The sequence below is a fragment of the Bemisia tabaci genome, chromosome 2, assembly GCF_918797505.1.
Source record: "Bemisia tabaci chromosome 2, PGI_BMITA_v3".
In the NCBI taxonomy this organism is placed as follows: domain Eukaryota; kingdom Metazoa; phylum Arthropoda; class Insecta; order Hemiptera; family Aleyrodidae; genus Bemisia; species Bemisia tabaci.
In genome coordinates this window covers 74,589,427-74,617,399 of record NC_092794.1, presented here as the reverse complement: position 1 = coordinate 74,617,399, position 27,973 = coordinate 74,589,427, and the positions used below count along the sequence as shown (strand labels likewise).

The 27,973-nt window shown below is 37.7% G+C and overlaps 1 protein-coding gene across 3 annotated transcripts in view; it reads left to right on the top strand.

Moving 5' to 3' along the window:
- T48 (FU domain-containing protein T48) overlaps positions 1–25,752 on the top strand; it is a 170,877-nt gene extending 145,125 nt beyond the window's left edge. Inside the window, exons 4-8 of one of the 3 annotated variants that reach the window (XM_072296244.1) lie at positions 9,715–9,822; positions 12,204–12,357; positions 14,976–15,120; positions 17,406–17,581; positions 23,250–25,752. In XM_072296244.1, coding sequence (XP_072152345.1) covers positions 9,715–9,822; positions 12,204–12,357; positions 14,976–15,120; positions 17,406–17,581; positions 23,250–23,466 — 800 coding nt within the window. In that variant the 3' untranslated portion in view covers positions 23,467–25,752. Of the gene's footprint in view, positions 1–9,714; positions 9,823–12,203; positions 12,358–14,975; positions 15,121–17,405; positions 17,582–23,210 lie in introns of all 3 variants that reach the window. The other 2 variants (XM_072296243.1, XM_072296245.1) reach the window with 2 other exon arrangements.
- The last annotated feature ends 2,221 nt before the right edge of the window (positions 25,753–27,973 follow it).

The window sequence follows — 27,973 nt, the reverse complement described above, 5'->3', positions numbered from 1 at the left end:
TTAAGAGAAAATTAATGAAGATTTAAAAAAACAAAAATCATGGTTGAAAATGGCGTTTTTATTTTCTACGCAGAGTAGAATAGGTAAGAGGGTTTTGACATGGATCCTCAGATATCTCTATGAAGCATTAATTTCAGTGACCTATCTTTTTTACGAATTTTTGCGGACACGTTAGTGATTATTCAAAATTTAGCTGAGTCAAATTAAAAGGCTTCTGCAAGGGCTTTTCATACAAAAATGTCGCAATTGTTGCATCACTCATTGAAGGAGGAGACTATTCTCAAGAAAAATACTGGACTTTAGCCAGCCGATTGAGTATTTTTTTTCATGATCTTTTAAAAGCATTTGTAGGACCTGAATCGAACTGTGGACTTTGTGCGATAAAATATTTCATATTCGACGGTGAAAGTCGGCAATCACATAACTCGGTTTGCGACGTCGCAGACTTCCTGTCATACTTTATTTTTTAAATGGAAAACTACTCAACGGCAATTCTTTAAAACTTTCATGAATTTTCTTCTCAATGCGAAGAAAATTCTGCAAAAACTTCAAGAAATAATATCAATTTGTTCTCTTTTAAAAAAATGACGTAGAGGCGGAGATTTTCAGACACCGCAAACGAGTTATGTGATTGCCGACTTTCACCGTCGTATTGTTTTGGAGCACATAGAAGGCTCAGATCAATCCTTACCGACTATTTTTTTTTACTTTAGATAAAAATGCAAATAGGTGAGGAAGGGGGCTCCTGCAAGGGCTAAACATACTTACTCGTCATGACTGTTGCATCCCTCATAAATGAGGGGGCCCACATTCGATTTTCAGCAAAGTATAATTTTTAATTTTCTTTTAGGAGTAATAAGAAAATTTGGTTCAACAAGTTTAAGACTTTGACCGGATTCTTTACCCCTTAGAATCTGACAGTTTTTTGGGGTTTTTTGTAGTTTTTATATCAGGTCGTTTTTGGAATGATGTGAAGCTAATGAAACATTTGGCTGGAGACAGAGAAACTGAGAATAATATTTTCAATGAGCAGAACTGGAACTCCTTGTTTGATCAACTAAACATTAATAGGAGTGATTCAGTTTGCAATCAATAAAAGTTACCTGATGTTTTGGTGAGTTTAAACTTCTCTCATCGAAATAGGGTACCTACATAATGTTTTAAAAACTGATGGCTTAATTAATTGTCATAGTGTAGGCTACTTAGAATGAACTTCTTTTGCCGCATAAATTATTTCTTACTCATAAAGTTTCAACATTAATTCTGCAATTTTTACTGCGTTTAACTCAACTGTTGGACATACTTACATTCAGCCACTAAAATTTTAAATTAAATAACAGTGAGACCACTAAGTGGAAAGTCCATTCAAAGAGTTAAAATTATTTTTTTTTTTGGTTCACTCATTATAAAAAGTATTTCCTGTAAGTAGTCCAGTCAATTTAGCTCTAAATAAGGGTCATCTGGGAAAATCCATATATAGAAGGTTTTTTTGCGGAAACATGTTGCATTAGGCTACCAGAACAACATATCAAAAGTTTACCAAAATCGGCCGTCCGCTAAGGCCGCCATCTTGAAAAAAGGGGGGGCGGGGGGCCAAAATACGCCGCCGGCGACCGGTTTTTAGCTTATATCTTGAAAAATATCGACCCTACGGAAAAATGTCACTGAACCTTTTAAAAAGATCATAAAATTTCCTATTAGAAACACTATACATTTATCAAGTTGCGACTTCTGGTTCGTGAGATATGGCGGTAGTTTCCTGCGGCTAGGAAAGTCAAATCTTGCGAGAAATCACGTTTTTTCAACAAAATCTGTAATTATCTTAAAAACGGCGAGTCTGAGGCAAAAAAATGTTCTCACCGGAATGAAAGAGCATGAAATTTCCATGCTTAAAATGCTTATGAATTCACTAGGGGGTCCGCCCCCGGAGCGCTATGCGGTCCGAACCAACGGCGACTACTACGCGGTGAGGCTCGGCTTGGCCGCGCCATGCATTGTTGCGGTCCAAGATGAAACGGCTTCACTTTTTTGGTAGATTTACCGCGAGGGTAAGTCATATTATCCATTTAAATATGTGCTAATTTCCTTTCATCATGAACCCCCCCCCCCTCCTCCCCCTTTAGGTCATGCATGTTGTATAGTTAACAAATGTCAACGGTCGCGCTTGAAGATAATGTTATTATTTTATGATTTCTTATTCAAATTAAATTTGTCAAGAAATCCTCCTTTTTCAAAGTAGCTAAAAGGAAATGAATTAATACAAAATATAGAAATAGGAATAAGACAAGCATTTCTTCGTTTATTACCTTAAGCGGTGGAATCGTTTATTAATACCTATGTGTTGAAAAGCATGATGGTCTTGAAGGTTCAATCGTTTTTGATGGATACGAACAAAAAGCGCAACAGATTCTACAAAAAGCGTTGAAAGGTGACGACGTTATAGCTTTAAGAAATGTCCTGCCTTAATTTTTTGTGAGGACACTCCTCTATCCGTGGCCAAGGACTTGCTTCTATCTATAATGAAAAGAATAAGGCGCGTTTGATTTGCTTGCTATCGAAACACTTTTCTACAGGGAGTCAAAAGTTAATGTATCTCAAGCAGAGGACGATGCGGATACTCTCATTGTAAATGCAGCTCCTAGTCTGCCGAGAGGAACGAAGAAACAAGTTGTTATCGTTGGTAGAGTACCTATATTGAGAGAGTATGGCCACTGGGCCCCATGGAGAGACTTTTAGGACCCAAAAATGGCGGTGCTTTGTTTTGGTTTTTGTGGATAGGAGGGGGGTCATTGCCAGCTTTTGACGGTTTTCACCAACCGCACTTGCTGCCAACCTTACTACATCTAAGATAATTTTTCTCAAAAATTGCACACGATTAGCCTTAAAAATATGTAAAGAATCGCAATAGTGCATTCGGGTAAATTTCTCGTTACGATAAGCAAAGAAAACTACAATTTGAGTCATTTTGCATCACATTAATTTATGGCGTCCGCCATTTTTGGGTCCTAAGGGCTCCATTCAGCCTAAGATGGCTCAGCCAATCAGAGGTGGTAACACCGGTGGCCATACTCTCTCAATATAGGTACTCTAATCGTTGGTGAAGACATTGACCTCCTTGTTCTAATGATAGCTTTGACGCCTGCATCAAGCGACGTCCTATTACTCAAAGCAGGTAAGGGCAAATATGCAGCCCAAATTTTTAGCTCAAATCAATTGCGAGCATCGAATGTAAATTTGAAGAAGAGCATTCTGTTTATCCATGTCGTCAGTGGATGTGATACTACTTCAGTATTTCGTGGCAAGGGCAAAGGCAAATTTATTAAACTGTTGGAAAAATGGGGCGAAGTCTCTTGTATTGCTGAGAAATTTGATGAAACCGACTGCACTCAAGATGAGCTTTGTCAAGCGGGTGAGCAACTCGTTCTTTTGCTGTATGGTGCTGAAAAATTAGTTACTGCTTTGAACAAATGCAGATTTCAATGTTTTAATCGTGCTTTGGCAAGGCAAAAACTGAGGTGAAACTGCAAACGTTGCCTCCAACTTCAGATGCGTGCAAACAACACTTCCTTCGTGTATATTATCAAGTTCAACTCTAGAGAGGAAGAAAACGGAATCCCAAAGAATGGGGGTGGAAATCTTCGGAACTCAGGCTTCTCCTTGTGCCTATGCTCAACCCGCCTGACCCCCCCCCCCCCCCAAAGAACTTTTACAAATCATCTCATGTACATGTTTGAAAGGCTGTAGTAACCGCTGCTCTTGTAATTGAGCTGGTCTACCATGCAGTGACATTTGTCTACATTGTTCCGGCTTGGGATGCAGCAATCAAGCAGAAACACTGATCGAAGAGGAAGCAGAGGATGAATTTAAACTCCCTCTTTCTATATTTTGTATTAATTCATTTCCTTTTAGTTACTTTGAAAAAGGAGGATTTCTTGACAAATTTAATTTGAATAAGAAATCATAAAATAATAACATTATCTTCAAGCGCGACCGTTGACATTTGTTAACTATACAACATGCATGACCTAAAGGGGGAGGAGGGGGGGGGGGGTTCATGATGAAAGGAAATTAGCACATATTTAAATGGATAACATGACTTACCCTCGCGGTAAATCTACCAAAAAAGTGAAGCCGTTTCATCTTGGACCGCAACAATGCATGGCGCGGCCAAGCCGAGCCTCACCGCGTAGTAGTCGCCGTTGGTTCGGACCGCATAGCGCTCCGGGGGCGGACCCCCTAGTGAATTCATAAGCATTTTAAGCATGGAAATTTCATGCTCTTTCATTCCGGTGAGAACATTTTTTTGCCTCAGACTCGCCGTTTTTAAGATAATTACAGATTTTGTTGAAAAAACGTGATTTCTCGCAAGATTTGACTTTCCTAGCCGCAGGAAACTACCGCCATATCTCACGAACCAGAAGTCGCAACTTGATAAATGTATAGTGTTTCTAATAGGAAATTTTATGATCTTTTTAAAAGGTTCAGTGACATTTTTCCGTAGGGTCGATATTTTTCAAGATATAAGCTAAAAACCGGTCGCCGGCGGCGTATTTTGGCCCCCCGCCCCCCTTTTTTCAAGATGGCGGCCTTAGCGGACGGCCGATTTTGGTAAACTTTTGATATGTTGTTCTGGTAGCCTAATGCAACATGTTTCCGCAAAAAAACCTTCTATATATAGATTTTCCCAGAAAAATGCTAGATTGACTGGACTAAAGAGGTATTTAATTTATCAATAAAAGTGTGCGTCAAGCCAAGCTCCATCGGCCACAAAAGTATTTTTTCTTTTAACAGAGTATAACGTCTAGGAATGTGACTTGAAACATGAAGATTAGAAAATTGTACATATACCTATTATGCACTCCGTTGAACTTGAACGATTCAGGTAATAATCGACTGAATTTCAACCTCAAGTTACAATGGCCTCAGTCAGAAAATTAATTGAAAAAGAGAAAAACTTGTTGCAAATACTACACTGTAATACCACCGGGGGTGGCTACGACCTCTCTTGATACAGTATACCTATATTGACGCTAGCAGAGAATATTTTTATTTATTTTGCTCAGAGTCGCTTCACCACATAATTTGTCGAATCGTATAACTGGCATGAAGAAAGTATAAATTGTAATGGAGTCTTTTGATTCATAAAAGATAATGAAGACTACCTCTCAGTTACCTGGTAGTTCAAGAATTCCTAGTAATTTTGTTGTCCACTGTCGGACTAAAAACACCACCCCCAAACTCTTCATCAGAGCATGTTCCGCAGTTGGTACCTAGGCGCAAACTTTTTGATCATAAACGCTACCGATTGGTCTATCTTTTTTGGCTTTGATTCACCCGATTACATTTATTCCATTAAGAACTGGGTAGGCACGCGAACCGTACATAGACCCATTGCTCAATTAATTTCAGAGTGCACTGTTTCACTGGAGTAATTATGCTAGAAACTCACTAGGTAAAGATGGAATACTTCTGTGACACAACAACCAACAACACGACAATATTTTCACATCAAGAGTGGCGGTAGCCACCCCCGGTCGAGGGGGCCGACACTCTTAGTCACACCTAACTTCCTTAATCTGAAAATTGATTCGATATAGAATGGAATTCAGAACAAACGGCGACACGGATTCCAACGATCTTGATGTCAATGGACGCAGCTAAGTTAGCCGGATGGCATTTAAGGGTTTATTATCTAACAGTCGGTAGCTGCACCACCAGTGTAAGTCCATAACATAACCTCACTATTTGATATGTTTACATCAAGTTTTCATATGTTAAAATAGAGGAGGAATGGGCGCTATGTACTTACTTGGCCCAGCGATTTATGCAGCAATATAAATTCTTGATTTTATAGTAATCATCAAGCTGAGAAAATAGAACGAGTACATACCCTTCATGAAAGACTTTCTTACACATTGACTGGCCACATGGTGTTTCTAACAACTTCTGACGCAAAATCAAAGAGACTCGAAGAAAACCAAACTTGAGCTAATACTCATCGTCAAAGATCTCTGATTTAGGGACATAAAGTTGACTTAGTGATTGAATTATACCTCGCATCCCCGCATATCCCCATGATGTCTTCGATGTAAACAAGCAACGGTAAGAGGCGAAAGCTTTCCAAGATTAGTCATGACGAACACAAGATCTTAATGTCAATAACATACACTTACGAAAAGCACAAGCACTCCAGAGCACGTAGGTTGAAAGAAAAATTTAAAGCGAATAAATTTTGGTCAGAGCATAGTGACCGTGTCGCAAGTAGTGTGATGGGCGAAGGCTCATATTACAGTAATTTTTAGATCTTTTCTTGAGACTGAAAGGGTCCACTGAAAACAACTACATCTCTTCAAGATATGGATACTAGCATTCATGACTTGAGGAAAACAATAATGTAATTAAAAACTGAGAGTAATGGGCTCTCCCTTCGATCCATTGGTGTGCATGGTAGGGAAATATTTGGATGCTGTTAGTCACGAGAATGCAAACTGTGGTGTAAATCCTGCTTCCTTTTGATAGTTTGGCACAACTTTGGTGTCCTTTAATCGCCGTAATTTACCTGAATTACATTTATTGATGCTTGGGTCAGACAGATACACGGACTGATAACCTCACTTCTGAATAAAGACATCACTTGAACATTTTAAGAGAAACTAATGAAATAGTGTATCAGGCTCTGGCAGAAGACGTGCGACGTAATAATATAAGTGTGATTAGCTTCTACAGAGAATTGAACTCTTATATTATATTAAACCATGAATCTGTTCTCAACTAGTTAGAGTTAGAAGTTGGTAACGAGGGGAATTTCGTTCCCGAAACACGGGCTGGCCTGGGTGAACTGAACGGAATCGCCCAATGGCATTGAACCACTACCAGTTTTTTTTCGAAATTCAAAACATTATAGCTAAAATTTTGAAAGTTATTTGCAGATGCTGAATTATCCGAGCACTGAAACCCTATTAAATGTGGTAGAAATGAAATCCTTATATCTTCAAGCAGTGCCTGTATAGGTTCCATTAGAATCTGTGGCCGTGTAAGCAAGAAATCTGTTGTGAAAGGTGATCATGTCGGTTACCCGCTACTAAACGGCCCATGTTACAAAAAATATTTGTTAGTTTGGGCCTTTAAGTGCTTAACACTTTTTGAAAACTCAATGGATCTTGATGAAACTTTCCCACCTTTTAGGCCCAATTTAGAAGTGCGTCAGTAGACACCAAGATCGTTGGAATCCGTGCCGTCGTTTGGGCTGCAGTCGATGTAGAGCCGAATCAATTTTCAGAATAAGGGAGTTACGTGTGTCTATGGTTGGCTGCCACCTTTTTCGTTTGGACGCTTTCCAGTGTTGTCGAGTTTAGACTTTGTCCGGAGGTGGCTACCGCCACCTACTTTGAGCGAGTTTTGGGCGGCGAGTTGCAACCTGATTGGCTACGAAGATTGCCGACCACAGCCGAAAGCCCACACGCGCGTCTAGCTCGCAGGTGTATCGCTCGCAGGTGTATTAACCCGTTCCGACAGAACCATCTTTTTTATATGGGATTTTACATTGGAAAACACTTTTTTCCAGAAAAATCCATTTTTCGAAAAATGTGTAATTTCTAGAAAAAAATCTGAGGTCATGTTCGGCTTCAGCAGGAAAAACTGAGTGGGGAAACATGTATTGGACACTTCAAAAAAAATTTTAACCCCTCGTTATAGCGGCGAAACAACTTAAACATCCAGAAAACACTATAAAAGGGTAAAATGACGGTGATAAATCCCAAATAATTACGTACGTCTGTATCCGAAAACGAAGCTCAACATATAGTAGGTGTAACATGGGTACTTTTTTACGCTGAGTCCGAAAATGCTATCCATTTTGCTCTATTCCAACAGGATTTTTCGGAAATTCGATTTCCTTGTATAAAAAGAGAGTTTTCCGGGGAAAACTCAATTTTCAGGATATAAACCTCAACATATGACGGATGTTTTTCACGTGTTTTTCAACGTTGAGTCCGAATTTGATGTCAAAGTTGCTCCATTACATCGGGCTTTTCTGGAAAATCGATTGTACCGAGTTTTCTGTGGAAAATTACCATGTATATAGATAGACTTGTAATGTATGTTTTTGGTGTGTTGTTTACCGGTGAATTCGAAAATCATTACCGTTTCCCTCTATTTCACTAAGAGTTTCTGAGGAACTACATTTTTCCCGTAAAAATGGTAATTTTCCACAGAAAACTCGGTACAATCGATTTTCCAGAATAGCCCGATGTAATGGAGCAACTTTGACATCATTTTCGGACTCAACGTTGAAAAACACATGAAAGACATCCGTCACATGATGAGGTTTATATCCTGAAAATTGAGTTTTCCCCGGAAAACTCTCTTTTTATACAAGGAAATCGAATTTCCGAAAAATCCTGATGGAATAGAGCAAAATGGATAGCATTTTCGGACTCAGCGTAAAAAAGTACCCATGTTACACCTACTATATGTTGAGCTTCGTTTTCGGATACAGACGTACGTAATTATTTGGGATTTATCACCGTCATTTTACCCTTTTTTAGTGTTTTCTAGATGTTTAAGTTGTTTCGCCGCTATAACGAGGGGTTAAAATTTTTTTTGAAGTGTCTAATATATGTTTCCCCTCTCAGTTTTTCCTGCTGAAGCCGAATATTACCTCAGATTTTTTCTAGAAATTACACATTTTTCGAAAAATGGATTTTTCTGGAAAAAAGTGTTTTCCAATGTAAAATCCAATATAAAATAGATGGTTTTGTCGGCACGGGTTAATATTATCCGATTTGGCTGAAACTTGGCAGAGAGTGGTTTTTGATCAAATGGAACAGTTCTAGGGGGTAAGACCAAAAAAATTTGCTAAATAAATTTTGCTGTGTATAATTGGGCCACCCTAATGTACCTCCCTCCCCCCTGTCACCTTCCACAAGAATCCACATTGATGTTCTCTCAGAACAAACGCTACTTGCTTTCATTTTTTTGCTTTCGCGGGCATTTGAGATATTTTGACATTTAGGCCCCCCCATTTTGGGATTGCCGCAGGTCATGGACCAAGTCAAACACAACTTAACTAACCCAAAATTTTACGAGCTTTCAGATTGTTTATTTGGAGTTTTGACTTTAAATCAAGCCTTTTCGAGAAAAATGGGAAAATTCGCGGAAAAGTCGGGATTCAGAGCAATTTTGGGGGGTTTATGGGCCCCTCCCACCACGATGGAATTCGCGTAAACAAGAAAAATCTTATTCTACTAGTCGAGAGCTTCAAGAAAATCACCTTTTTCAAAATTCTCACCGGGGGGGGGGGGGGGGGTGTTACCCTTTGCTGGCCCACGGTCTATAAGTAGTGGTACAAAGAGTAACAAGTCACAGCTATTTTTTTAAAAAAATGTTTCTTCCTTACGTAACTTATTGACACTTAAAGTATTGCTAATAAGTTCTGTTCTTTGGTGATGGAATCGAGGGAAAACCATGAAGTAAAACAGGTGCAGGAATACATCAGTATTTTAAGTCTTGAACTTTGTTCAATGTATCTTGAATTTTATCTTTTTTCCTTCTCTAATTTTTCAATATAGCTTTCCTCCGTCCTTGATTGCCACATATCAAAAATGGATGATCCAGGTACGCTATACGACTCATTGAACTCGCACATGTCTTACTACAGAATGCAGTCGAATTTTATTTTTCAGTTTAATAAGGTTTTCGTCTCCCTTATTCTAGTGCAAGTTTCAAAGACACTGTCCACTGACACCGTCAGTCTATGTAGGCAGATGAAATGGACGAAAAAATTCCTGCAAATAACCTGTTGTAATTCACTTGACATCACATGTAAGTCAAGTTTAACCCAGGAAGTAATGGGTAAAATTACATGGGAGGAAGGAGCATGGGTTAAAAGTGAAAAAGCGATTTAGAGGGAAATAAAATGAAAAAATGACGAGATATACTCAATGGGTTTTTCATTACATACGATGGAATTTCGATGTAGATTGTTCATGCCTTTGGGCCCCATAATGATCTCTTAAATGCGTGGGAATTTTAAAGAGCTTGATGCAAAGACGGCTCCCCCCCCCCTTCCCGGAATTTCTTCAAACCCTGTCTATTGATTACTCATATTTGAGTGCTTCTTTTTCCGAAGGACCCTGCACATTCCATATAGGAAATTGCACCACGGTCGATTTTAAATTTTTTTACTGCATTCAGTTCATCTCAAGATGCTAATCAAAAGTGTCACTGCGCCAACTTTCTACGATGCACTGTTTTCTCACAATACGCCCGGAACGCTTCAATTATTCGGCGATAAAGAGTCATAAAGATTCCTCATTTCAGCACTCGAGTGAACGGCCGGCTGTGTGTCAACAAGGAAATCAGGGGAACTCCAGTACCAAGCGGCAGTATTTGTTCGAATTCTGCGCGCCTTTTTGCTTGACCATCCAAATCAGATTTGTGAGGAGCATAAGAACAGGAAAGTCGGAGAAAAACAGTGAACGTCAAACGGACGAGAGCGGGAGGGAGATAGCCCCAGAGTAGGCAGGAATAGATAAGAAGACAGACACTCGCTACATTTTTCCTTATTCACATCAGACCTGTTCTCGAATGCTTTGTTAAGTATTTTTAACTTTTTAGCGCCGAATAATTGAATTCCGGGCGTATTGTGCGAAAACAATGCATCGTAGAAAGTTGGCGCCGTGATCTCTTTTGATCAGAATCTTGAGATGAATTGAATGCAGTAAAAAAATTAGGAATCGATTGTGATGCACTTTCTCATAAGGAGTGTGCGGGGTGGTTTTTTAGACACCTTAAATTATTTTTTTTTTTGGGGGGGGGGGGGAGGGGGCGCCAGGGAGGTGGAAGTCAAAACCTGTGAATCTCGATATCTTTCGGACGGAAAAAGGTATCGAGGTCCAGTTTGGACGAAAAATCGTCTAAAATTGCATACTTTAAGATTCTAAAGGTCAAAATCCCAAAATCAAATTTTCAAGTTAACGCATGTGTTCTTTTTTAGATTTTGAGTCGGGAAAATTTCTTTTAAACCAAAGGTACACAAAGTCCTCAAATTTTCATTTAAACCAAAACCAGTTTTTTCAATTGCTCATCTTTTTCTGCATCCAACGATTGGTCTACTTAGCTGGGGAACCAAACGGTTCCGGAGTCATGAGCGATTGAAGTTCCCGCTCAACGCGCGCCGAAAGGCCGGCTTCGGGCGGTCCACCGAGCGCCGACCGGCGGGCCTCTAAAGTAGCGCTCCAAAGCTGAAATTTTAAGGAAGTGAATTTTTTGGAAGTATCTATAATCTCTGAACTCAGCGACCCACAAGAATCCCTAAAAATGTATTTTGCACGGTTTGAACATTCAATTGTATTTAATCCAAATTATTCACTCCTAAATCCGGTTTTTTGGCATGCGAAAATCGGTCGGCGCTCGTTAAACGGAAACTTCAATCACTCATAACTCCGGAACCATTGGTTCCCCAGCTTAATGGGCCACTTGTTGGATGCAAAAAAAGACGAATAATTTAAAAAACTGGTTTTGGTTTAAATAAAAATTGAGTACGATGTGTGTCTTTTCTTTAAAAGAAATTTTCTCGACTTAAAAACTGAAAAAAAAGTACATATGTTTTCTTGAATTTTTGATTTCGGGATTTCGACCTTTAGAATCTTAAAGTATGCAATTTTAGACGATTTTTCGTCCAAACTGGCCCCTGATATCTTTCTCCGCTCGAGATGTATTGAGGCTCAAAGGTTTTGACTTCCATCCCCCCCCCCCCAAAAAAAAAATCTTTTGAGGGTCTGATAATTTGGAAAAAGAAGCGTTCAAATATTAGTAATCAATAGACAGAGTTTGAATAAATCTGGAGGGGGGGGGAGCCGCTTTTGCTTCAAGCTCTTTATGCATCAAAAAACGTTAATATTTTTGTTATGAGTTACTTTCAGTAATTTTTCTCGCGCAAATCGTGTGAAAGTCTGATGAGAAAATCAGAAAACATATACAATCGTTCTTTATTTCGCACCTTGTCAAGTGATCCATCTAATTTAAAAACAAAACAAAATTCTAAGTAAAACCAAGTCGTGAAAGATTCATGAAAAATCTCAAAAATTTGCGAATCTACTTCTCATGCTTCAACATGCAACAAGCAATCACATTATTACTGCGAAACGTTCTTTACTTGAAATGAATTGTTTCATCAATAATGTTTTTGTTCTTTGGAGCAGATAGTGATGACTCGGAGAGGCCGGAGTTCTTAAAGCATTTAGCAACCTTACGGGGCGAGGCTCCTATCTTCTTAGCAATGTTAAATGAAACCAGGAGGCAGGTACGAGAATTGCGCCGGCCTAGTCGACAGGATAGTGCAATTCAAGCTTATAAGTAAGTAAACTTGTATAACTTGACATTTGACTTTACTTATTGCTCTTCGCTTTACGAAATCATGTATGAAACCTGAAAAATATAGTGTGAGCATCACAGTTGATAAAACAGGTAGGTCATATAAAAGTTTGAAGGTACATTCTATTATCTAAACGGGGGGGGGGGGGAGCATGGAATCATTGTAACCAGTATTATTCCTTGCTAAAATGCCAAACGAATGGGGAAAAAATAATTTGTGTGTAGTGGACTCTAAAACTCAAGTTGGAAGGGACAACATACACGGTGTCTTTAAAGTACGTATGTATCCACCTTGAGAATATTTAGAACAAAGTCAGATAGCGGAAAACGTCAAAACAAGTGTTCAATATTCCTGAGAGGGACATCTTTTTTGGCCACCCCCTTAACAGAATAAACGCCTCTCTTTCGAATATTTGAAGTAGCAACCTCCCCTCCATAATGATTAGTGGCATGGTGTGCTTTGCAATATCGATTGATCTACCATTTAAACCGATATGGATAAGGATCCATAAGCTTGGTGTATGCAATGAAAACCTTATACCATAGCTTCAAATGGGAAAATGTCAATAATTGATCATTTACGCCACGCCACTGTTTGTGATTTGGTTGGATCACCTTGTGCAATTAGAAACTACAATTTCTTGCTCATTCCAGAAAGAACATTTGTGCCATCATTAGTTTTCCTATGCAGATAGGTGTTTTCATCTATGGGCCAGAAATTGCAATTCCTTATTGCAAAATGCAGTCCATTCAAAAGGTAATAAAAAAAATAAATCTCTGGCTTCAGTTGCGAGTCATCATCTATCACCTTGTCGAAATGGTGGGCAACAGGTATTTCGACTAATTATGTATAGACTTGGATGAAACTAAGTGTCCAGGGTTTTTTGAGTCAAGGAAAACGAACCAGCCATCTTTTACCTTGAATTATCACACCCCTGCCAAAATGGCGGGAAACAAGAATTTCAGCAGATTCTGAAGGGCAGTTTGATGATTCGTGGGAAATAATGGCAGTTTGATGGTAACTACAGGGACGTGTATCTTGGTTTGAGACCTGGCAGACTTCCAGTCCTTTTTTTTTTTTGGAAAAATTCTCAGTATCATTTTTGAAAACTTCCCTAACTTACCTTCTCTGTGTTTAGATTTGCCCATGAAAATTTCAAGCAATAGCTTTGGTTTAATCTTCTTTGATAAATTGAAATAGAAGCAGAGATTATGAAACACTGCAAACGAGACATGCGTTCTTGCATTTTCACTATGGGTATTCTTTTTCCTTGACCTAAAGAGACCCACAATACCCACTTTCTTTTTTAGCTGTCCGCAATCATCTTAAATATTTTTTTCCTGCCATTTTAAATTTTTGATGTCCTGTGTGGTTAATGTCAGTAAGGTGTGTTCACAATATCAGGAATAGATGTGTCGCCATTGGTTGTGAACAATAGAGCAAAATGGTTGAAAACCAAGGTGATTAATCAAGAAAAAAGATGATGATGAACTTGTCCTTGCCCGAAAAACAAAAAATTATCTTTATTTTTAAAAATATAAAAATGTAGATGAAAAATGTCCCTTTCAGTTCCGAAGCGCCAACCTGAATTTTGAAAAAAAGGAGTAATTTTTGGCAATGAGTAAGGAGCATGGATTTTCTGACGTTACTGTCCGAACGGGGTCTTTGATGTTCAAAAAAACTGTAATATTGAACTAAAATGTTGATTTCTAAGTAAGAAAAGTCATTTGGAAGGTGTGTCACCGCTCAATTTGACATTACATTTCGGCCGTGACATCTAGTGCAATGTTTATTTCCCCTGACAAAGCTAGCAGTTTCAAAAATGTTATTAAATCGTTCTTCAAAATCGATTTGAGCAAACTGTAAATCACTATTCGGATTTATTCATAAGGAAAATTTTATTTTCGAGGAAAATCATTAATTTTGAGGTGTTTACCACTAATTCTTTAGCCTCTTAATCCTCAATTCAGTATCATTAAATTGAAAGGAAGTCCTCAAAGTTTAGAAAACTTTTAAGACATGCACTAATTCTACCTGGTATTTTAAGCATTACCAAGTTTCGTCTTTTGTATCATCTTCTATAACACAATTTTAAGTCTCAATTACTATCACAATTTGGCAGTGTTGCAATGTTTGACCGTACCTCCAGCACCAACAGTCAGGTAGAAGGAGCTGACACCTGTACCTCCTGAAATAGTTTGTTAATCATCATTATAACTTGGTACTTAATAAAAATTGTCTGTGCTAAAGTTCGAAAAAGGAAAATTTAGTTTAATTAGGATGAAATGATGAAATTTGGTTACAATCGGTGCACTCTCATTTTTAAGGTGTTGATCATTTTAGCTATCCCTGTTATTGCAAAATCACTCATAATGGAGGTATACTATCTGTAAAAACATTTGTATTCCTAAAAGAATAGAAGTGCAGCCGAGTATGATCCATTCACCCCACTGCCTGGTTGTCTGATCTCACCTTATTGTTTTCTTCATCTCAACCGAGAGTTTTTATCTTGTTTCATTTCTAGATATTTATGTGCAGCATCTTTAGTAATTTCTCTGTTCATCGTAACCTCATTAGAATGATTTTTTATTTTCTCCAGGCCTGTTCTCAAAGATCTCTCTAGAATATTAATCCTACTTAATCGGCGGGATGAAAAAATTGATACACCTCCAGCAGACTGGGAAACTCTTTTAGCTTGGGGAGAAAGAGTCCTCAGAAGGTATAAAAAACAGCATCCACACCAGGTAATTATGTTCTTTTTCTATACTTTTCATTGAAGAGTATAAATGTATTCGTAGATGATCAGAAAAAAAACTGCATTATTTTCACTTAGCCCTGCTTATTTCTCTTAGAAGTCTAAACCTCATTCTGTTGTAGTAGGTAATGGTGCAAAAATAGCTAAATAAATATAGCTTAAGTAATTACATATTTACCTTATGTTTTAGAAGAAGAATCATTTATTTAAATCCTTGAGATTGCTGCCTTAATCAGTTGATACTGTATCAGATGATGCCACTAGATCTCTGTATTTATTTTGATGTAAGAATTTATGAGTTTCATTCTTCTAGATTAATGGCAAATAGCACAAGATGCCACGCTAAAAAAACTCATCCAAACACATAGCAGATTCACTGTTCAACCAAGAAAAATGACAAAAATGTCTCCTGGACGAGATAAGGTGATCCTTGTGTATTTTGAAGCGCTGAATCCGGATATGACCTTGGTTTTTTTCTAACACCCCCCAGTTTTCCGGGAAAGTCGATTTTTCTGAGCCTTAATTTGTGGATAAGCTCTCCCGGACTCAAAGTTAATTGAAAATACATTTTGAAAATGTTTGCGACGTGCATTACATCGATTCTTGTGTATTTTGACTTGCTGAACCTGAATATGACCTTGAATTTTTCCCATCACCCACAATTTTCCCGAAAAAATCGATTTTCCTCGAAAAACTACCTTTTTTGGTGTTTTTTCAATGATTTTTTTGTTGTAAAGAATCTAAGAAATTTTCTGGAATCCTCTTTCGGTCACTCCTGCTGTAGTAAGAGCGACTGAACCGGAATTTGACCTCCATTTGTCTCTGACAGCCCCCTCTTTTCTAGAAGGTCCTATTTTTCCCGGAAAAAAGCTTTTCCTAACTGTTCCCACCTCCAGGGAAATCTGAAAAACTTTCCGTATGTGTGATACTTCGATTTTAATGTAATTTGAGCTGAAATGCTCGAATATGACCTCAGAAATTCGTTAGCACCCACTGCTGCCATGGCATCATAGCAAATAACCTAATTATTATTTGTCATCCTTTTTTCTCCAGTATTCCAATAAAAATACAGTATTGTGTGCAGTTTGTACATGACAGTGTTATTATTCCTGAAAGTAGGAAAAAACCCACCATTTTTACGGAAAACCCAATTTTCTAGGAAAATTGTCGTAAAAATACCAAAAAACTCATTCTCCAAGAAAAATCAACTTTTCCCGGCAAAATGAAGGGTGATGAAAAAATTGGAGGTCATTTTCTGATTCAGCATTTAACAGTACATAAGAATCTCTCCTTTATGAATCCAGGATAATGACTTAAATAAAAATCGCACGCCCGACTGAAATAAGTCAATTTCACTAATTTTCCTGGAAAATATTGTCTTTTCTAGAAAAGTGAGGACTCCTAGAACAAATTGAGGTCATTTTCGGATTCAGAGACTTAAAATTCATGAAAATAGATCTATTTTGTACCTACGTAAAATTTAGCCGAATTTCATGGGGGGTTCAGTCGCAATAACACCGCAAATGGTCATAAATGCCCTTTTTTTTCCAATAAAAATGGGGCTTTCCGCATGAATTTCTGTCATACACGTGGTTTTTAGCTCAAACTACATTGAAATCCATGTATCACACATGCGGAAATTTGTCCTACTTCCCTGACAGTGAGAACAGTTTTGAAAAAAAAATTTTCCAGGAAAAAGCGGACCCTCTAGAAAAAGGGGGGTTGTCAGAAACAAATGGAGGTCCAATTCGGGTTCAGCTGCTCCTAATACAGCAGGAGTTGCCGAACGAGGGTTTCAGAAAATTCCTTAAATTCCTCACAACAGGAAAATCGTCAAAAAAGTCCCAAAAAAGTAGTTTTCCGAAGAAAATCGATTTTTTCGGGAAAATTGTGGGTGATAGGAAAAATCCAAGGTCATATTCAGGTTCAGCAAGTCAAAATACACAAGAATTGAAGTATCGCACGTTGTAAACATTTTCAAAATGTATTTTTCGTTCACTTCGAGTCTGGGAAAGCTTATACAGAAATTTAAGCTCAGAAAAATCGACTTTATCGGAAAACTGGGGGGTGTTGGAAAAAAACCAAGGTCATATCTGGATTTAGTGCTTCAAAATACACAAGGATCACCTTACGTCGTCTGGGAGACATTTTTGTCATTTTTTTTTGTTGAACAGTGAATCTTGCCATCATTTAGGCAAATTATTATTTACATTATTTATTTTTTATTTTAAAAATTATTTAAGAATTGTAAAATAATCTCTTTTACTTTTTTAGGTTGCTCAATTAGTCAATTTTCTTCAAGTTCCAACTTCCTCGCCACCTTTACCGTCACCTTATCCGACAACACTAACGACATTTCATTCTAAGCATCCAAGTTCACCTCCTATGCCACCACAGAGGAAAGACCTTCAGCAGTTGGCCATTTCAGCATTTGATGACACTTATAATAGGTAAGTTGTTTTTTTTTTTAATTGATCAAAGAACAGCTGGCTGATTGTTGAAATTGATGGACAAAACTATAGATATAGAAGACAAAAGGGATACGAAAGGATCCTATTAGTGGAGGCGGGTAGTTGCAATGGACATAGGAGGTAGCCAGTAGACTAAATAACGGCAACCGACAAGAGACTTGTAGTTAGTCTATCGGGCGTTGCCCGATTCCCTCCCAAGATTCCCACCTGGATCCGATTCCCTCAAGTCTTAAAGAAAAATATTTGGCCAGTTCTTAAAAGACACGGTTTGAATGAATTTAAAAAAAAAGTTTCATCGTCAGGATCTTCGGAAAGTGTGGCAGTAGCTGCTTCTAAAAATTTAATTTTCCTAACAGTGTTAGGTCGGATTTTTGCCTCGATGTGATTGGCGGAGTTAAACATTATGAGTGAGTCACGGAAGATTTTTTGTAAAGCCTCGATGAATGGGTGGATATTAGGATGACATTAATGTAAATAAGAATTGTAACGAGCCTGAAAACTTTCGCAGGCATTCGTTGTTTTTGAGGCTGCTGCTGTACCCGCAGGGTACGAAAGTCCAGCATCCTGCGTGTAAGTTATCAGCGATAGTGTCACTGGTGGTGTCCACCTGTATACATCGCGCGACGTTGCCGTTTTAATTTTACACATAATTTATTGGGTGAGAATCGGATCCGGGAGGGAATCGGGAGTCGCCCAGTCCATCATTTAGTTCCTATAGTCTCTAAGAACCACCCATTTCAACCAATAGGATCGCTACATACTCCCTATGTCTTTTATGTCTGTCAATTTCAACAATCAACCTGCAGGGCTAAATATTATGTTGGTTGCTTAACCAATGCAGCAAACGAGACTCTTGAAATTGTGAAATAAAACATGATCGAGATGAAACTTGCCACTTCTTCAGATACAAGGTAGAATTAGTACAACCTTAAAGTGTTTCTAAACTGTAGGGATTTTATTTTAGTTTCAAAATGTCAAATCGCAAATTGAGAGGTTGCAAACCTTAAAATCACCGATTTTCTTCAAAAATAACGTTTTTTTTGTAAATAAATCTGGGTCATTCCACGTCAACGCAACCAAGCTCGGAACCCGACCCCCTCCGATTTGGCTGAAAATTGGTATACGGGGTCTTTACATCATTCTTAGAAACCAACTTGAAGGGTTTTCCCATCCGACGCCCCGTTCGCGAGGTATCGACCCCCAAAGATGGGGTGAATTTTAGCGATATTCAAAAAAGCCTGTTTTAGCGATTCTCATTTTCTCGACTTCCCTCTCTTTGACTCTCCATCGGCCGCCATCTTGGATTTTTGGCATTTCCGTGGGTCGATGGGTCTGTATGACAATTTTTCTGGAATTTACGATCCATAAAACATGAGAATCGACACCTCTCTTGACGTTTTGTGCCGTTTTACCAAAATTTCAATTTCAGCCTCCACTTTGGCCGCCATCTTGTTTTTGGGGCGTCGGCATCAAAATCGGAGAGTCTACCAAAGATTTTCTCATCCTAGGGACCAAAATGAAGAGAGTAAACTTGCATCACAAACGTGCAAACGGGACGTAATTTTCGAACACATGCAATAAATAGCCTTTTCCCGTCACTTTTGAGCATTTCCGGCCGGTTTTCATTTTCGTTTGGATCCGTGCCCCATCGATGCACGTTAGTAAGGGTTTATTACTCGAAAGTATACACCTGAAGGTTGAAATGGAGAGAGAAAATTGATATTTGCAGTTACAATCCATGGAATGCATCGGTTACGGTGTGAAAAATCGTCTTTTTGCGTCAATTTCGAGGATTTTCGGTCGGTTTCCGGTTTCCATCAGGCCGTTAATCGATCGGTGCATGTATGGAAAGCGTTGATAGTCTGATTAAATACATGTTAGAGGGTAAAGTGGGAAAAAATATAAATCATTGAAGGGTTCATTATCGAAATATTTGGATTAACGTGTGAAAAATCGTCCTTTTTTACCAATTTTTGACCTTTTTTAGCTTATTTGAATTTTTTTAGGCCCTTAACCGTCCGATGACAATTGAAAAAAGTATATCAACCAAAAGTATGTCCTAAGCTTGAAGTATTAAAAAAAAATCGAAAATCGGAGAGACTGTTTTTTAGATAATGCAGTTTGAACATTGAATGGCGGAAAAATCGTAAATTTTAAAAAACTCTAAATTACGGCCATTTAAATAATTTTTAGCTAAATTTCGATGGCATATTCAGAATCTACATGAAAAACTGGTCTAGAAACACTCTTTCAAAGTATGATGGATTGATACAGAGTCTCGCTATGGAGAGTCAAAGAGAGGGAAGTCGAGAAAATGAGAATCGCTAAAACGGGCTTTTTTGAATATCGCTAAAATTCACCCCATCTTTGGGGGTCGATATCTCGCGAACGGGGCGTCGGATGGGAAAACCCTTCAAGATAGTTTCTAAGAATGATGTAAAGACCCTGTATACCAATTTTCAGCCAAATCGGAGGGGGTCGGGTTCCGAGCTTAGTTGTGTTGACGTGGAATGACCCATTAGGGTGCGTCAAAAAAAATGAAAGTCTGAAATGTTCCGCTCCCCAGGCGGCAATCGATGACGTTTAGTAAAAAAACATGTTTGCCAAAATTTGGGCCAATTTCAATCATTTTAAATGGTGCCAAAGGTCAATTTTGTGATGAAATTATGATATTTTGGTTTAGACCTCGATTTCGTACAAAAAACTCGATTTTACGCTGAAATCGTGCGTTTACGAGAAAAATATCAAAGAACTCGACTTGTAGAGGATGAAATTTTACACTAGGAGGACGTCTTTGTAACCGATAAAAATCAAATTGAACTAGAAAAACTCAACTCGGTATTTATTTTTTTGGTCCTCAGAATTTCCGAGGTCTTACTAAGTAGAGGTTTAAAAGACTCATTTTTCACGAAAATAAGTCGAAAGAGGGTATAAATGAACTGTAGGCAAGTGTTGAGGATGCAAATGTCATCAGAACTTCCTCAGTTTCAAAAAAAGTTCCAACTATTTTGCACAATCCTCCAAAAAGTGTACGACTCGAGAAGCAGGATCGTGCTATAATAGTAGGGGGAAAGTGCGGTTTGACCGGGAAAAATTGCGTAACAAACTTTCCCTATGTAATCGTCATCAGTAGGTCCCCCTGAACAACTTCCTAAAAGTTAAAAATGGCCCGACCCCGGAATATCCCTCAAAAAAGTTAAAATTGAAAATGGCGGCCGTAATAAGAGGGTCCGGGAAATCGGTATTTTAAAATGCTCATTCTGTCTCATCATGTGAGGTATCATTTCCTATGTAATTTTGGTCGTAGATTTCATAAATAAATTCCGCAAGGCCCTCCGGCCAAAGGGGGCGTTCCAAATCAAAGATGGCGGCCAAATGTGAAAGGCAGGAGGTTGCATTTTTTTAAATATTCACCGAAGGAACAAGGAAAGTGAAGTGTCTTTATTTTCATGTATTTATGGCCAAGAAACTTAAATTTGATGTTATAAATGTATTTAATAAAGGAAATTAAAGGAAACATACGACTACCGAGAGAAACGTAAGCTCAGAAGGGGCCTTGCGGAATTCATTTATGAAATCTACGACCAAAATTACATAGGAAATGCTACCTCACATGATGAGACAGAATGAGCATTTTAAAATACCGATTTCCCGGACCCTCTTATTACGGCCGCCATTTTCAATTTTAACTTTTTTGAGGGATATTCCGGGGTCGGGCCATTTTTAACTTTTAGGAAGTTGTTCAGGGGGACCTACTGATGACGATTACATAGGGAAAGTTTGTTACGCAATTTTTCCCGGTCAAACCGCACTTTCCCCCTACTATTAAAGCACGATCCTGCTTCTCGAGTCGTACACTTTTTGGAGGATTGTGCAAAATAGTTGGAACTTTTTTTGAAACTGAGGAAGTTCTGATGACATTTGCATCCTCAACACTTGCCTACAGTTCATTTATACCCTCTTTCGACTTATTTTCGTGAAAAATGAGTCTTTTAAACCTCTACTTAGTAAGACCTCGGAAATTCTGAGGACCAAAAAATAAATACCGAGTTGAGTTTTTCTAGTTCAATTTGATTTTTATCGGTTACAAAGACGTCCTCCTAGTGTAAAATTTCATCCTCTACAAGTCGAGTTCTTTGACATTTTTCTCGTAAACGCACGATTTCAGCGTAAAATCGAGTTTTTTGTACGAAATCGAGGTCTAAACCAAAATATCATAATTTCATCACAAAATTGACCTTTGGCACCATTTAAAATGATTGAAATTGGCCCAAATTTTGGCAAACATGTTTTTTTACTAAACGTCATCGATTGCCGCCTGGGGAGCGGAACATTTCAGACTTTCATTTTTTTTTGACGCACCCTAATGACCCATCTGTCTTACCAGTAACAGTTCGTCCAAAATGACTTGATAACGAACAATTCGATGACATTTTTAAAACTTCTGGTTTCATGTGACAATATGAATACTACACTGAATGCAACAGCCAAACTGTGTTGTCAATTGTGGCAACATACCTTTCTAATGACTTTTCTTTCCTGGAAGCCAAAATTTTAGTTCCACATTACAATTTTCGTGAACACCCCTGTTAGAAAAATATTATTTGAAAATCAATCCCTCAATCATTTACTCATTGCCTAAAATTTCTCTTTTGTTTCAAAATCAGAGTTGGTGACGCGAACTGACCAGACATTTTTGGTTTCTAAAGTCTCATTTTATACTCTATAATATAAAATCTTAAGAGTAACGCAGAATGCTTGGGTAGTCTGCTACCCCTACCATTCTATGGTGCACGCCGCATTCTTATCCCTCTGGCACTCATGCAGGGTAGCATTTCCCCTACTTGTGCACACTCCTCCTCAAACAGAGCTCTTACTCTACCCCTATTTTTCCTTCTGCCTTTCCGTCACCTTCTCCTCTGACCATTTCCGGCCAGTTTTCTCTGCGACTTAGCACCAAATTTTGTAGTACCCTGTGTTTTCACTCTTACTGTTCACTTCTTATCCTTCTTTTTTTATCCTAACGTATTATTGATCAAGTCCATATTGAACTAAAAAACAATTGCACTATTCATAGGAATTTTAAAATTACTTTGAGGATTGAAAAAGTACGAAATCCTAACAGGAAATACTATACATAGACACATGCAATAGATAACAAATTAAGAATTCAGAACAGCCTGCCATCAAAAGTGGCCCAAATATATTTTGGGAAACAAGAACTACCTCTATAACAAAATACATGGAGGTATGATACCTACATTGTTGCATTGACACTTGACATGTTGTAGTTGTTAAATACTGTTTGTGAGAAGTCCAGAAAAAAGCTCTTAACTTTTATTCATTTATTATAATACAAACGGGCTAAGAAACCCATTCCCAAAAGAAGCACAAAAGTTCAGATTACAAAATAGCGCCACAGCAAAATCTGGAAAATTTTCATATATCGTACAAAAGGCTGCCGTTATTTTCCTATGAAACAATATTTAAAATATGTGAATACCTACATAAGCATGGAAAATAATTAATGTAAGCAACGGTAGCTAGTGAAGGAGTCTTAGTGTAATGTGTTTTTTTACCTGTCCATGTGTTATTTTATTTGTTATAGCCGATTAAGCAATGATGATGATGATTTTGCTATGTTAAGGAGGGACGAAGTGGCAGCCATGTTTCTGCGGCAGCCGCCATCATTGTTAGACAGCGGTGTTGATGTGAGCGCTGCCCATGGCTGGGAGTCAGAGCAGAACAACTGCACTATCTTAGCAGAGTGGAATGCAAATAGTCAGGACTACACACCAACTGAAGACGATGATTTTTTCCAGTTGGGATTTCGCCCCCAAGATGAAATCACCACTGAGCTGTGATTGGTCGTCTCGAATCCTTCATTTTATTTGTGAAGTGCAATATTTTTTTATCAAAATTGAGCTGCATTGGGGATTAAAAAGAATCTGTTTTCATTACATTTCATTATTGTTTAAGTAATTCTCGGAGCTACCCTTATCTCTTAGAAATGAGCTTCTGTAGAAATTCGATTAGGTTTTGTCAATTTAAGAAATGCCTTGCTTGTGAAGTATAAACTGATGACTTATTAATGATTAAGGGTTTTTCAAGAAGAATTTTAGAGTATTTTCTTTGGAGACTTGGAGTTTTCTCATCATTGGAACGTTCCTCGTTAATGAAAAAGACTCAAACTCAAATTTTTCTTCAGAAAAATTGCTTCATTGATGTTACGGAGTATCAAAAAATTTTGGCCAGGAACTATGGTCTGAATCAAAGCATGTTTTGCAGTTTTCTCTTCGGAATTTGGTTTTGAAAAAAGTGCTTGCAACAGTTAGTGAAAAAAATTAAACCCCAATTTTGATATGAGCTGCTGCAATCTCAATTATCACCTTTAAATGAAAGAAAAAGAAAAAAAATTAAACAGAATGATGACATATTTCTTATGGTTTACACACTTATGCAGTGCAATTGTCAGTTACTTACTTCAAAATTAATTTTTGTAGCATTTGATTTGCTTTACCGTTCTAAATCTAAATATTTAAGAAGAAATGTGCATAGAAACTCCTCAATTCAAAACTAGTTTCTTGGTCCAGCATGAAGAATTTCAGAGCAAATAGAATCTCTAGTCAAAAAGTCTTGAATCTCATGTTCACAAAAATCGTTTGAAAACAGCTTCATTTTAAGTGAGTATTCTTTTATCCTCTAATTGTACAATAAAACTAGACCTAGGTCTGATCTAGAAGTAAAGTAGGTTTCAAGCAATAGAAGATCTTTTGGATAAATCAGAATATCCAAATTTTCATACACTTATTTGTACAAAATTAGCTTGAGTAGTGATCCTTTTAAATTCGCCTCATAGTCCAGCAAACGAAACATTTTAAAAATTAATTTACGGCTGTAGTCAGGTGTAATCGATTCAAATGGGCCGGATAGAATACTTTCTTTAAATAATCAATCTTCAATCAATTCTTGGAAAATCAACTTTAACATCTTTCATAGATGGATTCTCGAGGTGTTTTTATTTATTTATTTATTTCTTTCTTTCTTTCTTCGCATCTTTTGCCCCTCATACTTCCTTCCCTCTATCTGTAAAGAGTGAAGTTGTGTTGCCTCAATGTAATTCAACCTGAGTCTTAACCCAATAATTAAACTTCCTCTTGCAATAGTAAGTCTTGGTGCCTACTTTACTTGAACTTATTTTTCATGTGATTTCTGGACAGAGACAGTTAATTCCAGAATATGCTGAAGTTAGAAACTGATGCCCTTTTGTATCGTATAACATATCAAAAATATCTCTAAACATCCAAGTCAGTGTTGAAGTGTTATTGTCTTGAGTAGGTAAGTTGTGTGTTTGTGTGAGTGTGTGTCAGAATGCACTTGAATCTTTCGGCTGTACATATAATAGCAAAGATCTATGCAAATCTCATTTTCATATTCTCTATGTGTGGAGATTTTTTTCCAAGAACTTATGTATCCACAAGCGCAATGATTGATGCTGTCCATTGTCTCTTTGAATAGTCCCATTAAGTATTACTGAACCTACTTACCTAGTATCCCAATAGACTGTGTTATTTCAACATATCACTTGCTTTCCTGGAAGATTGGAATGGAACACTAAGCTGTGATGCCTGCAACTTATGTTCCTTTTACCAAAATTTATTGCAACCACCGGATTTTTCATAACCATACTGATGTATTATTTTTAAGTGCTATCTAAGAAAAGTACCAGGAAACAATGCCCGTATTAAATGATTGAACTTTGAACAAAGTGAGGAAGCATGAATGTCCAAAGATGTGGAGGCAGCATGAATGACTCCTTGTTTTATTCTTTGTAATTACTTACTTTGACTGTCTAATGAGGCTATTAGAGAGTGGGCACAGATTTAATAAATGCTGCTCAGCCAATCTTGAAATCCCTTTGTAACATTTTTTTTACCGTCTAAAGATTGTTGATAATGCTTGCCCAAGTTATTTATTTCTTGTTATTTATTATTTTAGAAATTGAGCATCCAAGTAGTACTTCATAGATTGATGTAATTCATTATTGCATGAAAACAATATTTCTATTCTCGAATTAATTGACTTTGTCAATGAATGTTGAAGTGTCGTGTCGGTGCCTTGCCAAATAAAAAGCGTTCATCTTTTAGTTATTTTCATGTTGTTAACTCTCCCTACCAGTTTTTATTTCTCAGAAAACTACACATTATGAGAGTTGATTGCTCTTAAACAAGGTGTTCGTTGGAGAACCTTGAAATCCCGACCTTCCGCGTTCGATCCCGATTTTTTCGATATTTTACGTCAGAAACGGCAATTTTTCAGTATGTTTCATGCCTGTAGTACTTATTGAGAGGAACAATTATGTAGGCGGATCTACACCAGGAAAAACGTCGAGGATCAGACACATGACCCCTGTGAAATTGTTAACGCTGGGTCTCTCAGGTGTCTCTCTAAAGGTTGAAGAATAGATTCCTTGATTTTCCGTCTCTTGTCCTCCTCAGGAATTTTCCTTTCATCTAATTATGGACCTTTCTTTTTCGAGCTTTGCTAGCAGTTTCCTAGCATGTTCTATACTTGTAAAGCCAATCAAAGGGAATTTGATGAAATTCCTTAAATGCTATGTTTTTTATGCAGCTGTGTTTAGTGACCAACAATTTTTAATAGTGCCATCGTCATTAAAATATAAATTTGTTGGAATAGCTTCGTGGATTATAGGAGCCTGAGAGTCCACGCTATCTTCCTCAAAATTTACAGTGCCCAATAGAATTATATTATCGCTAGTACACAGTTGCAAATTTAATTATTGTTTCTTTAGGAAAGGAACGCAAAATTCCGCATAACTCCACTCATTTTATCAGCTTTGCCTGTTAACAAATCGACTATTGTCAGAACCAAGTTTGTACATTTTACTCTTTACCTAAAAAATGTAGGTATTGTTTAGTACTTTTATGTAATAAAAGTTAGCGCCATTCAGAATCTAATGGACATTTATTAACTAATAATCTAAGGCTTTTTCGATATCATCTTCAAAGAAAAATTGCAAAAATTCCTTAATTAAATTAAATTTCTCACTCAAAGATAATTCTACAATGCTATATTCCTCTTTTGCGGAATGAACAAGTCCTTTTTCTAATTCTGATTCATAATAATTTCTAAAAATGATATATTCAAAAGTACCTACAATATTGGCCAAAGATTTTTTGTTAATTTGAATATCTGCGTCCAAATAAATGAGCGTTTTCCACAAGGGATATTCATCAATTAAGTTTTCAACTAATCTCATCTTAATTAATTTCCTGTTACTTAATAAGGCAATGAAAAAATCGACTAAGGTATTTTTGCACACGTTGCGGCATAGAATTGGTAAAAGGAGGGTTCAGCGAGAGGTTTGAAGGATCATGGCCCCTACCACCATGTTGGGTGAAGGATTTTAAGGAGTTGGTCAGAGAGAAGGAAGACCAATGTGTGCAGTAGAGACGTTATGTATGTACGACTTACTTCACTATACAGGTGACTCTCCAGGCACACTTGAGCTGGTTAGGATACTAAACTCTGAGGTGTCGGTAAGTCAGAATGAACGAGAGAGACAGCCCCTGAAATAGACGGTGCTTCATTTATAAAGACGAGCACTAGGCTCCGCTCAATGCCAATTAATGACGTCAAACGAAGTATATGATCAACGCACTATCAACAATCAGCCATTCTGCTGACATGCTGATGCCACATTTCGCTTGAAATCACTGAAAATAAACGTGCCACAACAGAACCACAGTCTGAGATTTCTGGATTTTTCCCGCTACCCTGTCTTTCCAAAAGGGATATGTACGTTGATGCTGTAGATTCAAGAAAATTTCATTTTGGATTCTTCGGAGCTCTCCAGGCTTGCCACATGATCCCTGGAAATTCAGATTTTTAACGGGAAAAGACGTATTCGTGGAAAAGCTATCTGGAGGACGATCTTGAAACATGAACATGGTCACAATAGAATTGAACAATGAACACGGTCTGAATTGAAAAATTAGCGGCACTTATTTTCTCTTCAAAATTTAATGTAAAAAATGATGCACACAACGAGAGGTTTGGAAATCAACCTCTGAACGGGGGTACAAATGATGTAATTTATATTTTTTCCCTATAAAAAATTCCTTTTTGAAATTGATTGATTTCTGAAATTTGATTTGCAGTTCCTCTATTGCTTTGCTTTTGAATATGTTATCGTGCGCTTCATATCGCGTAACCAATACGAAAATTACTATCCAGCTCCAAAGGTTTCTTATGCAGCTATCCTAGAGAGTTTTTTACGTTTTTCAAGCCCCAGAAATGTTCTGTATCTCTTTCTACGAGGGGTACTTGGCATCCTGAAATGTAGGGGCC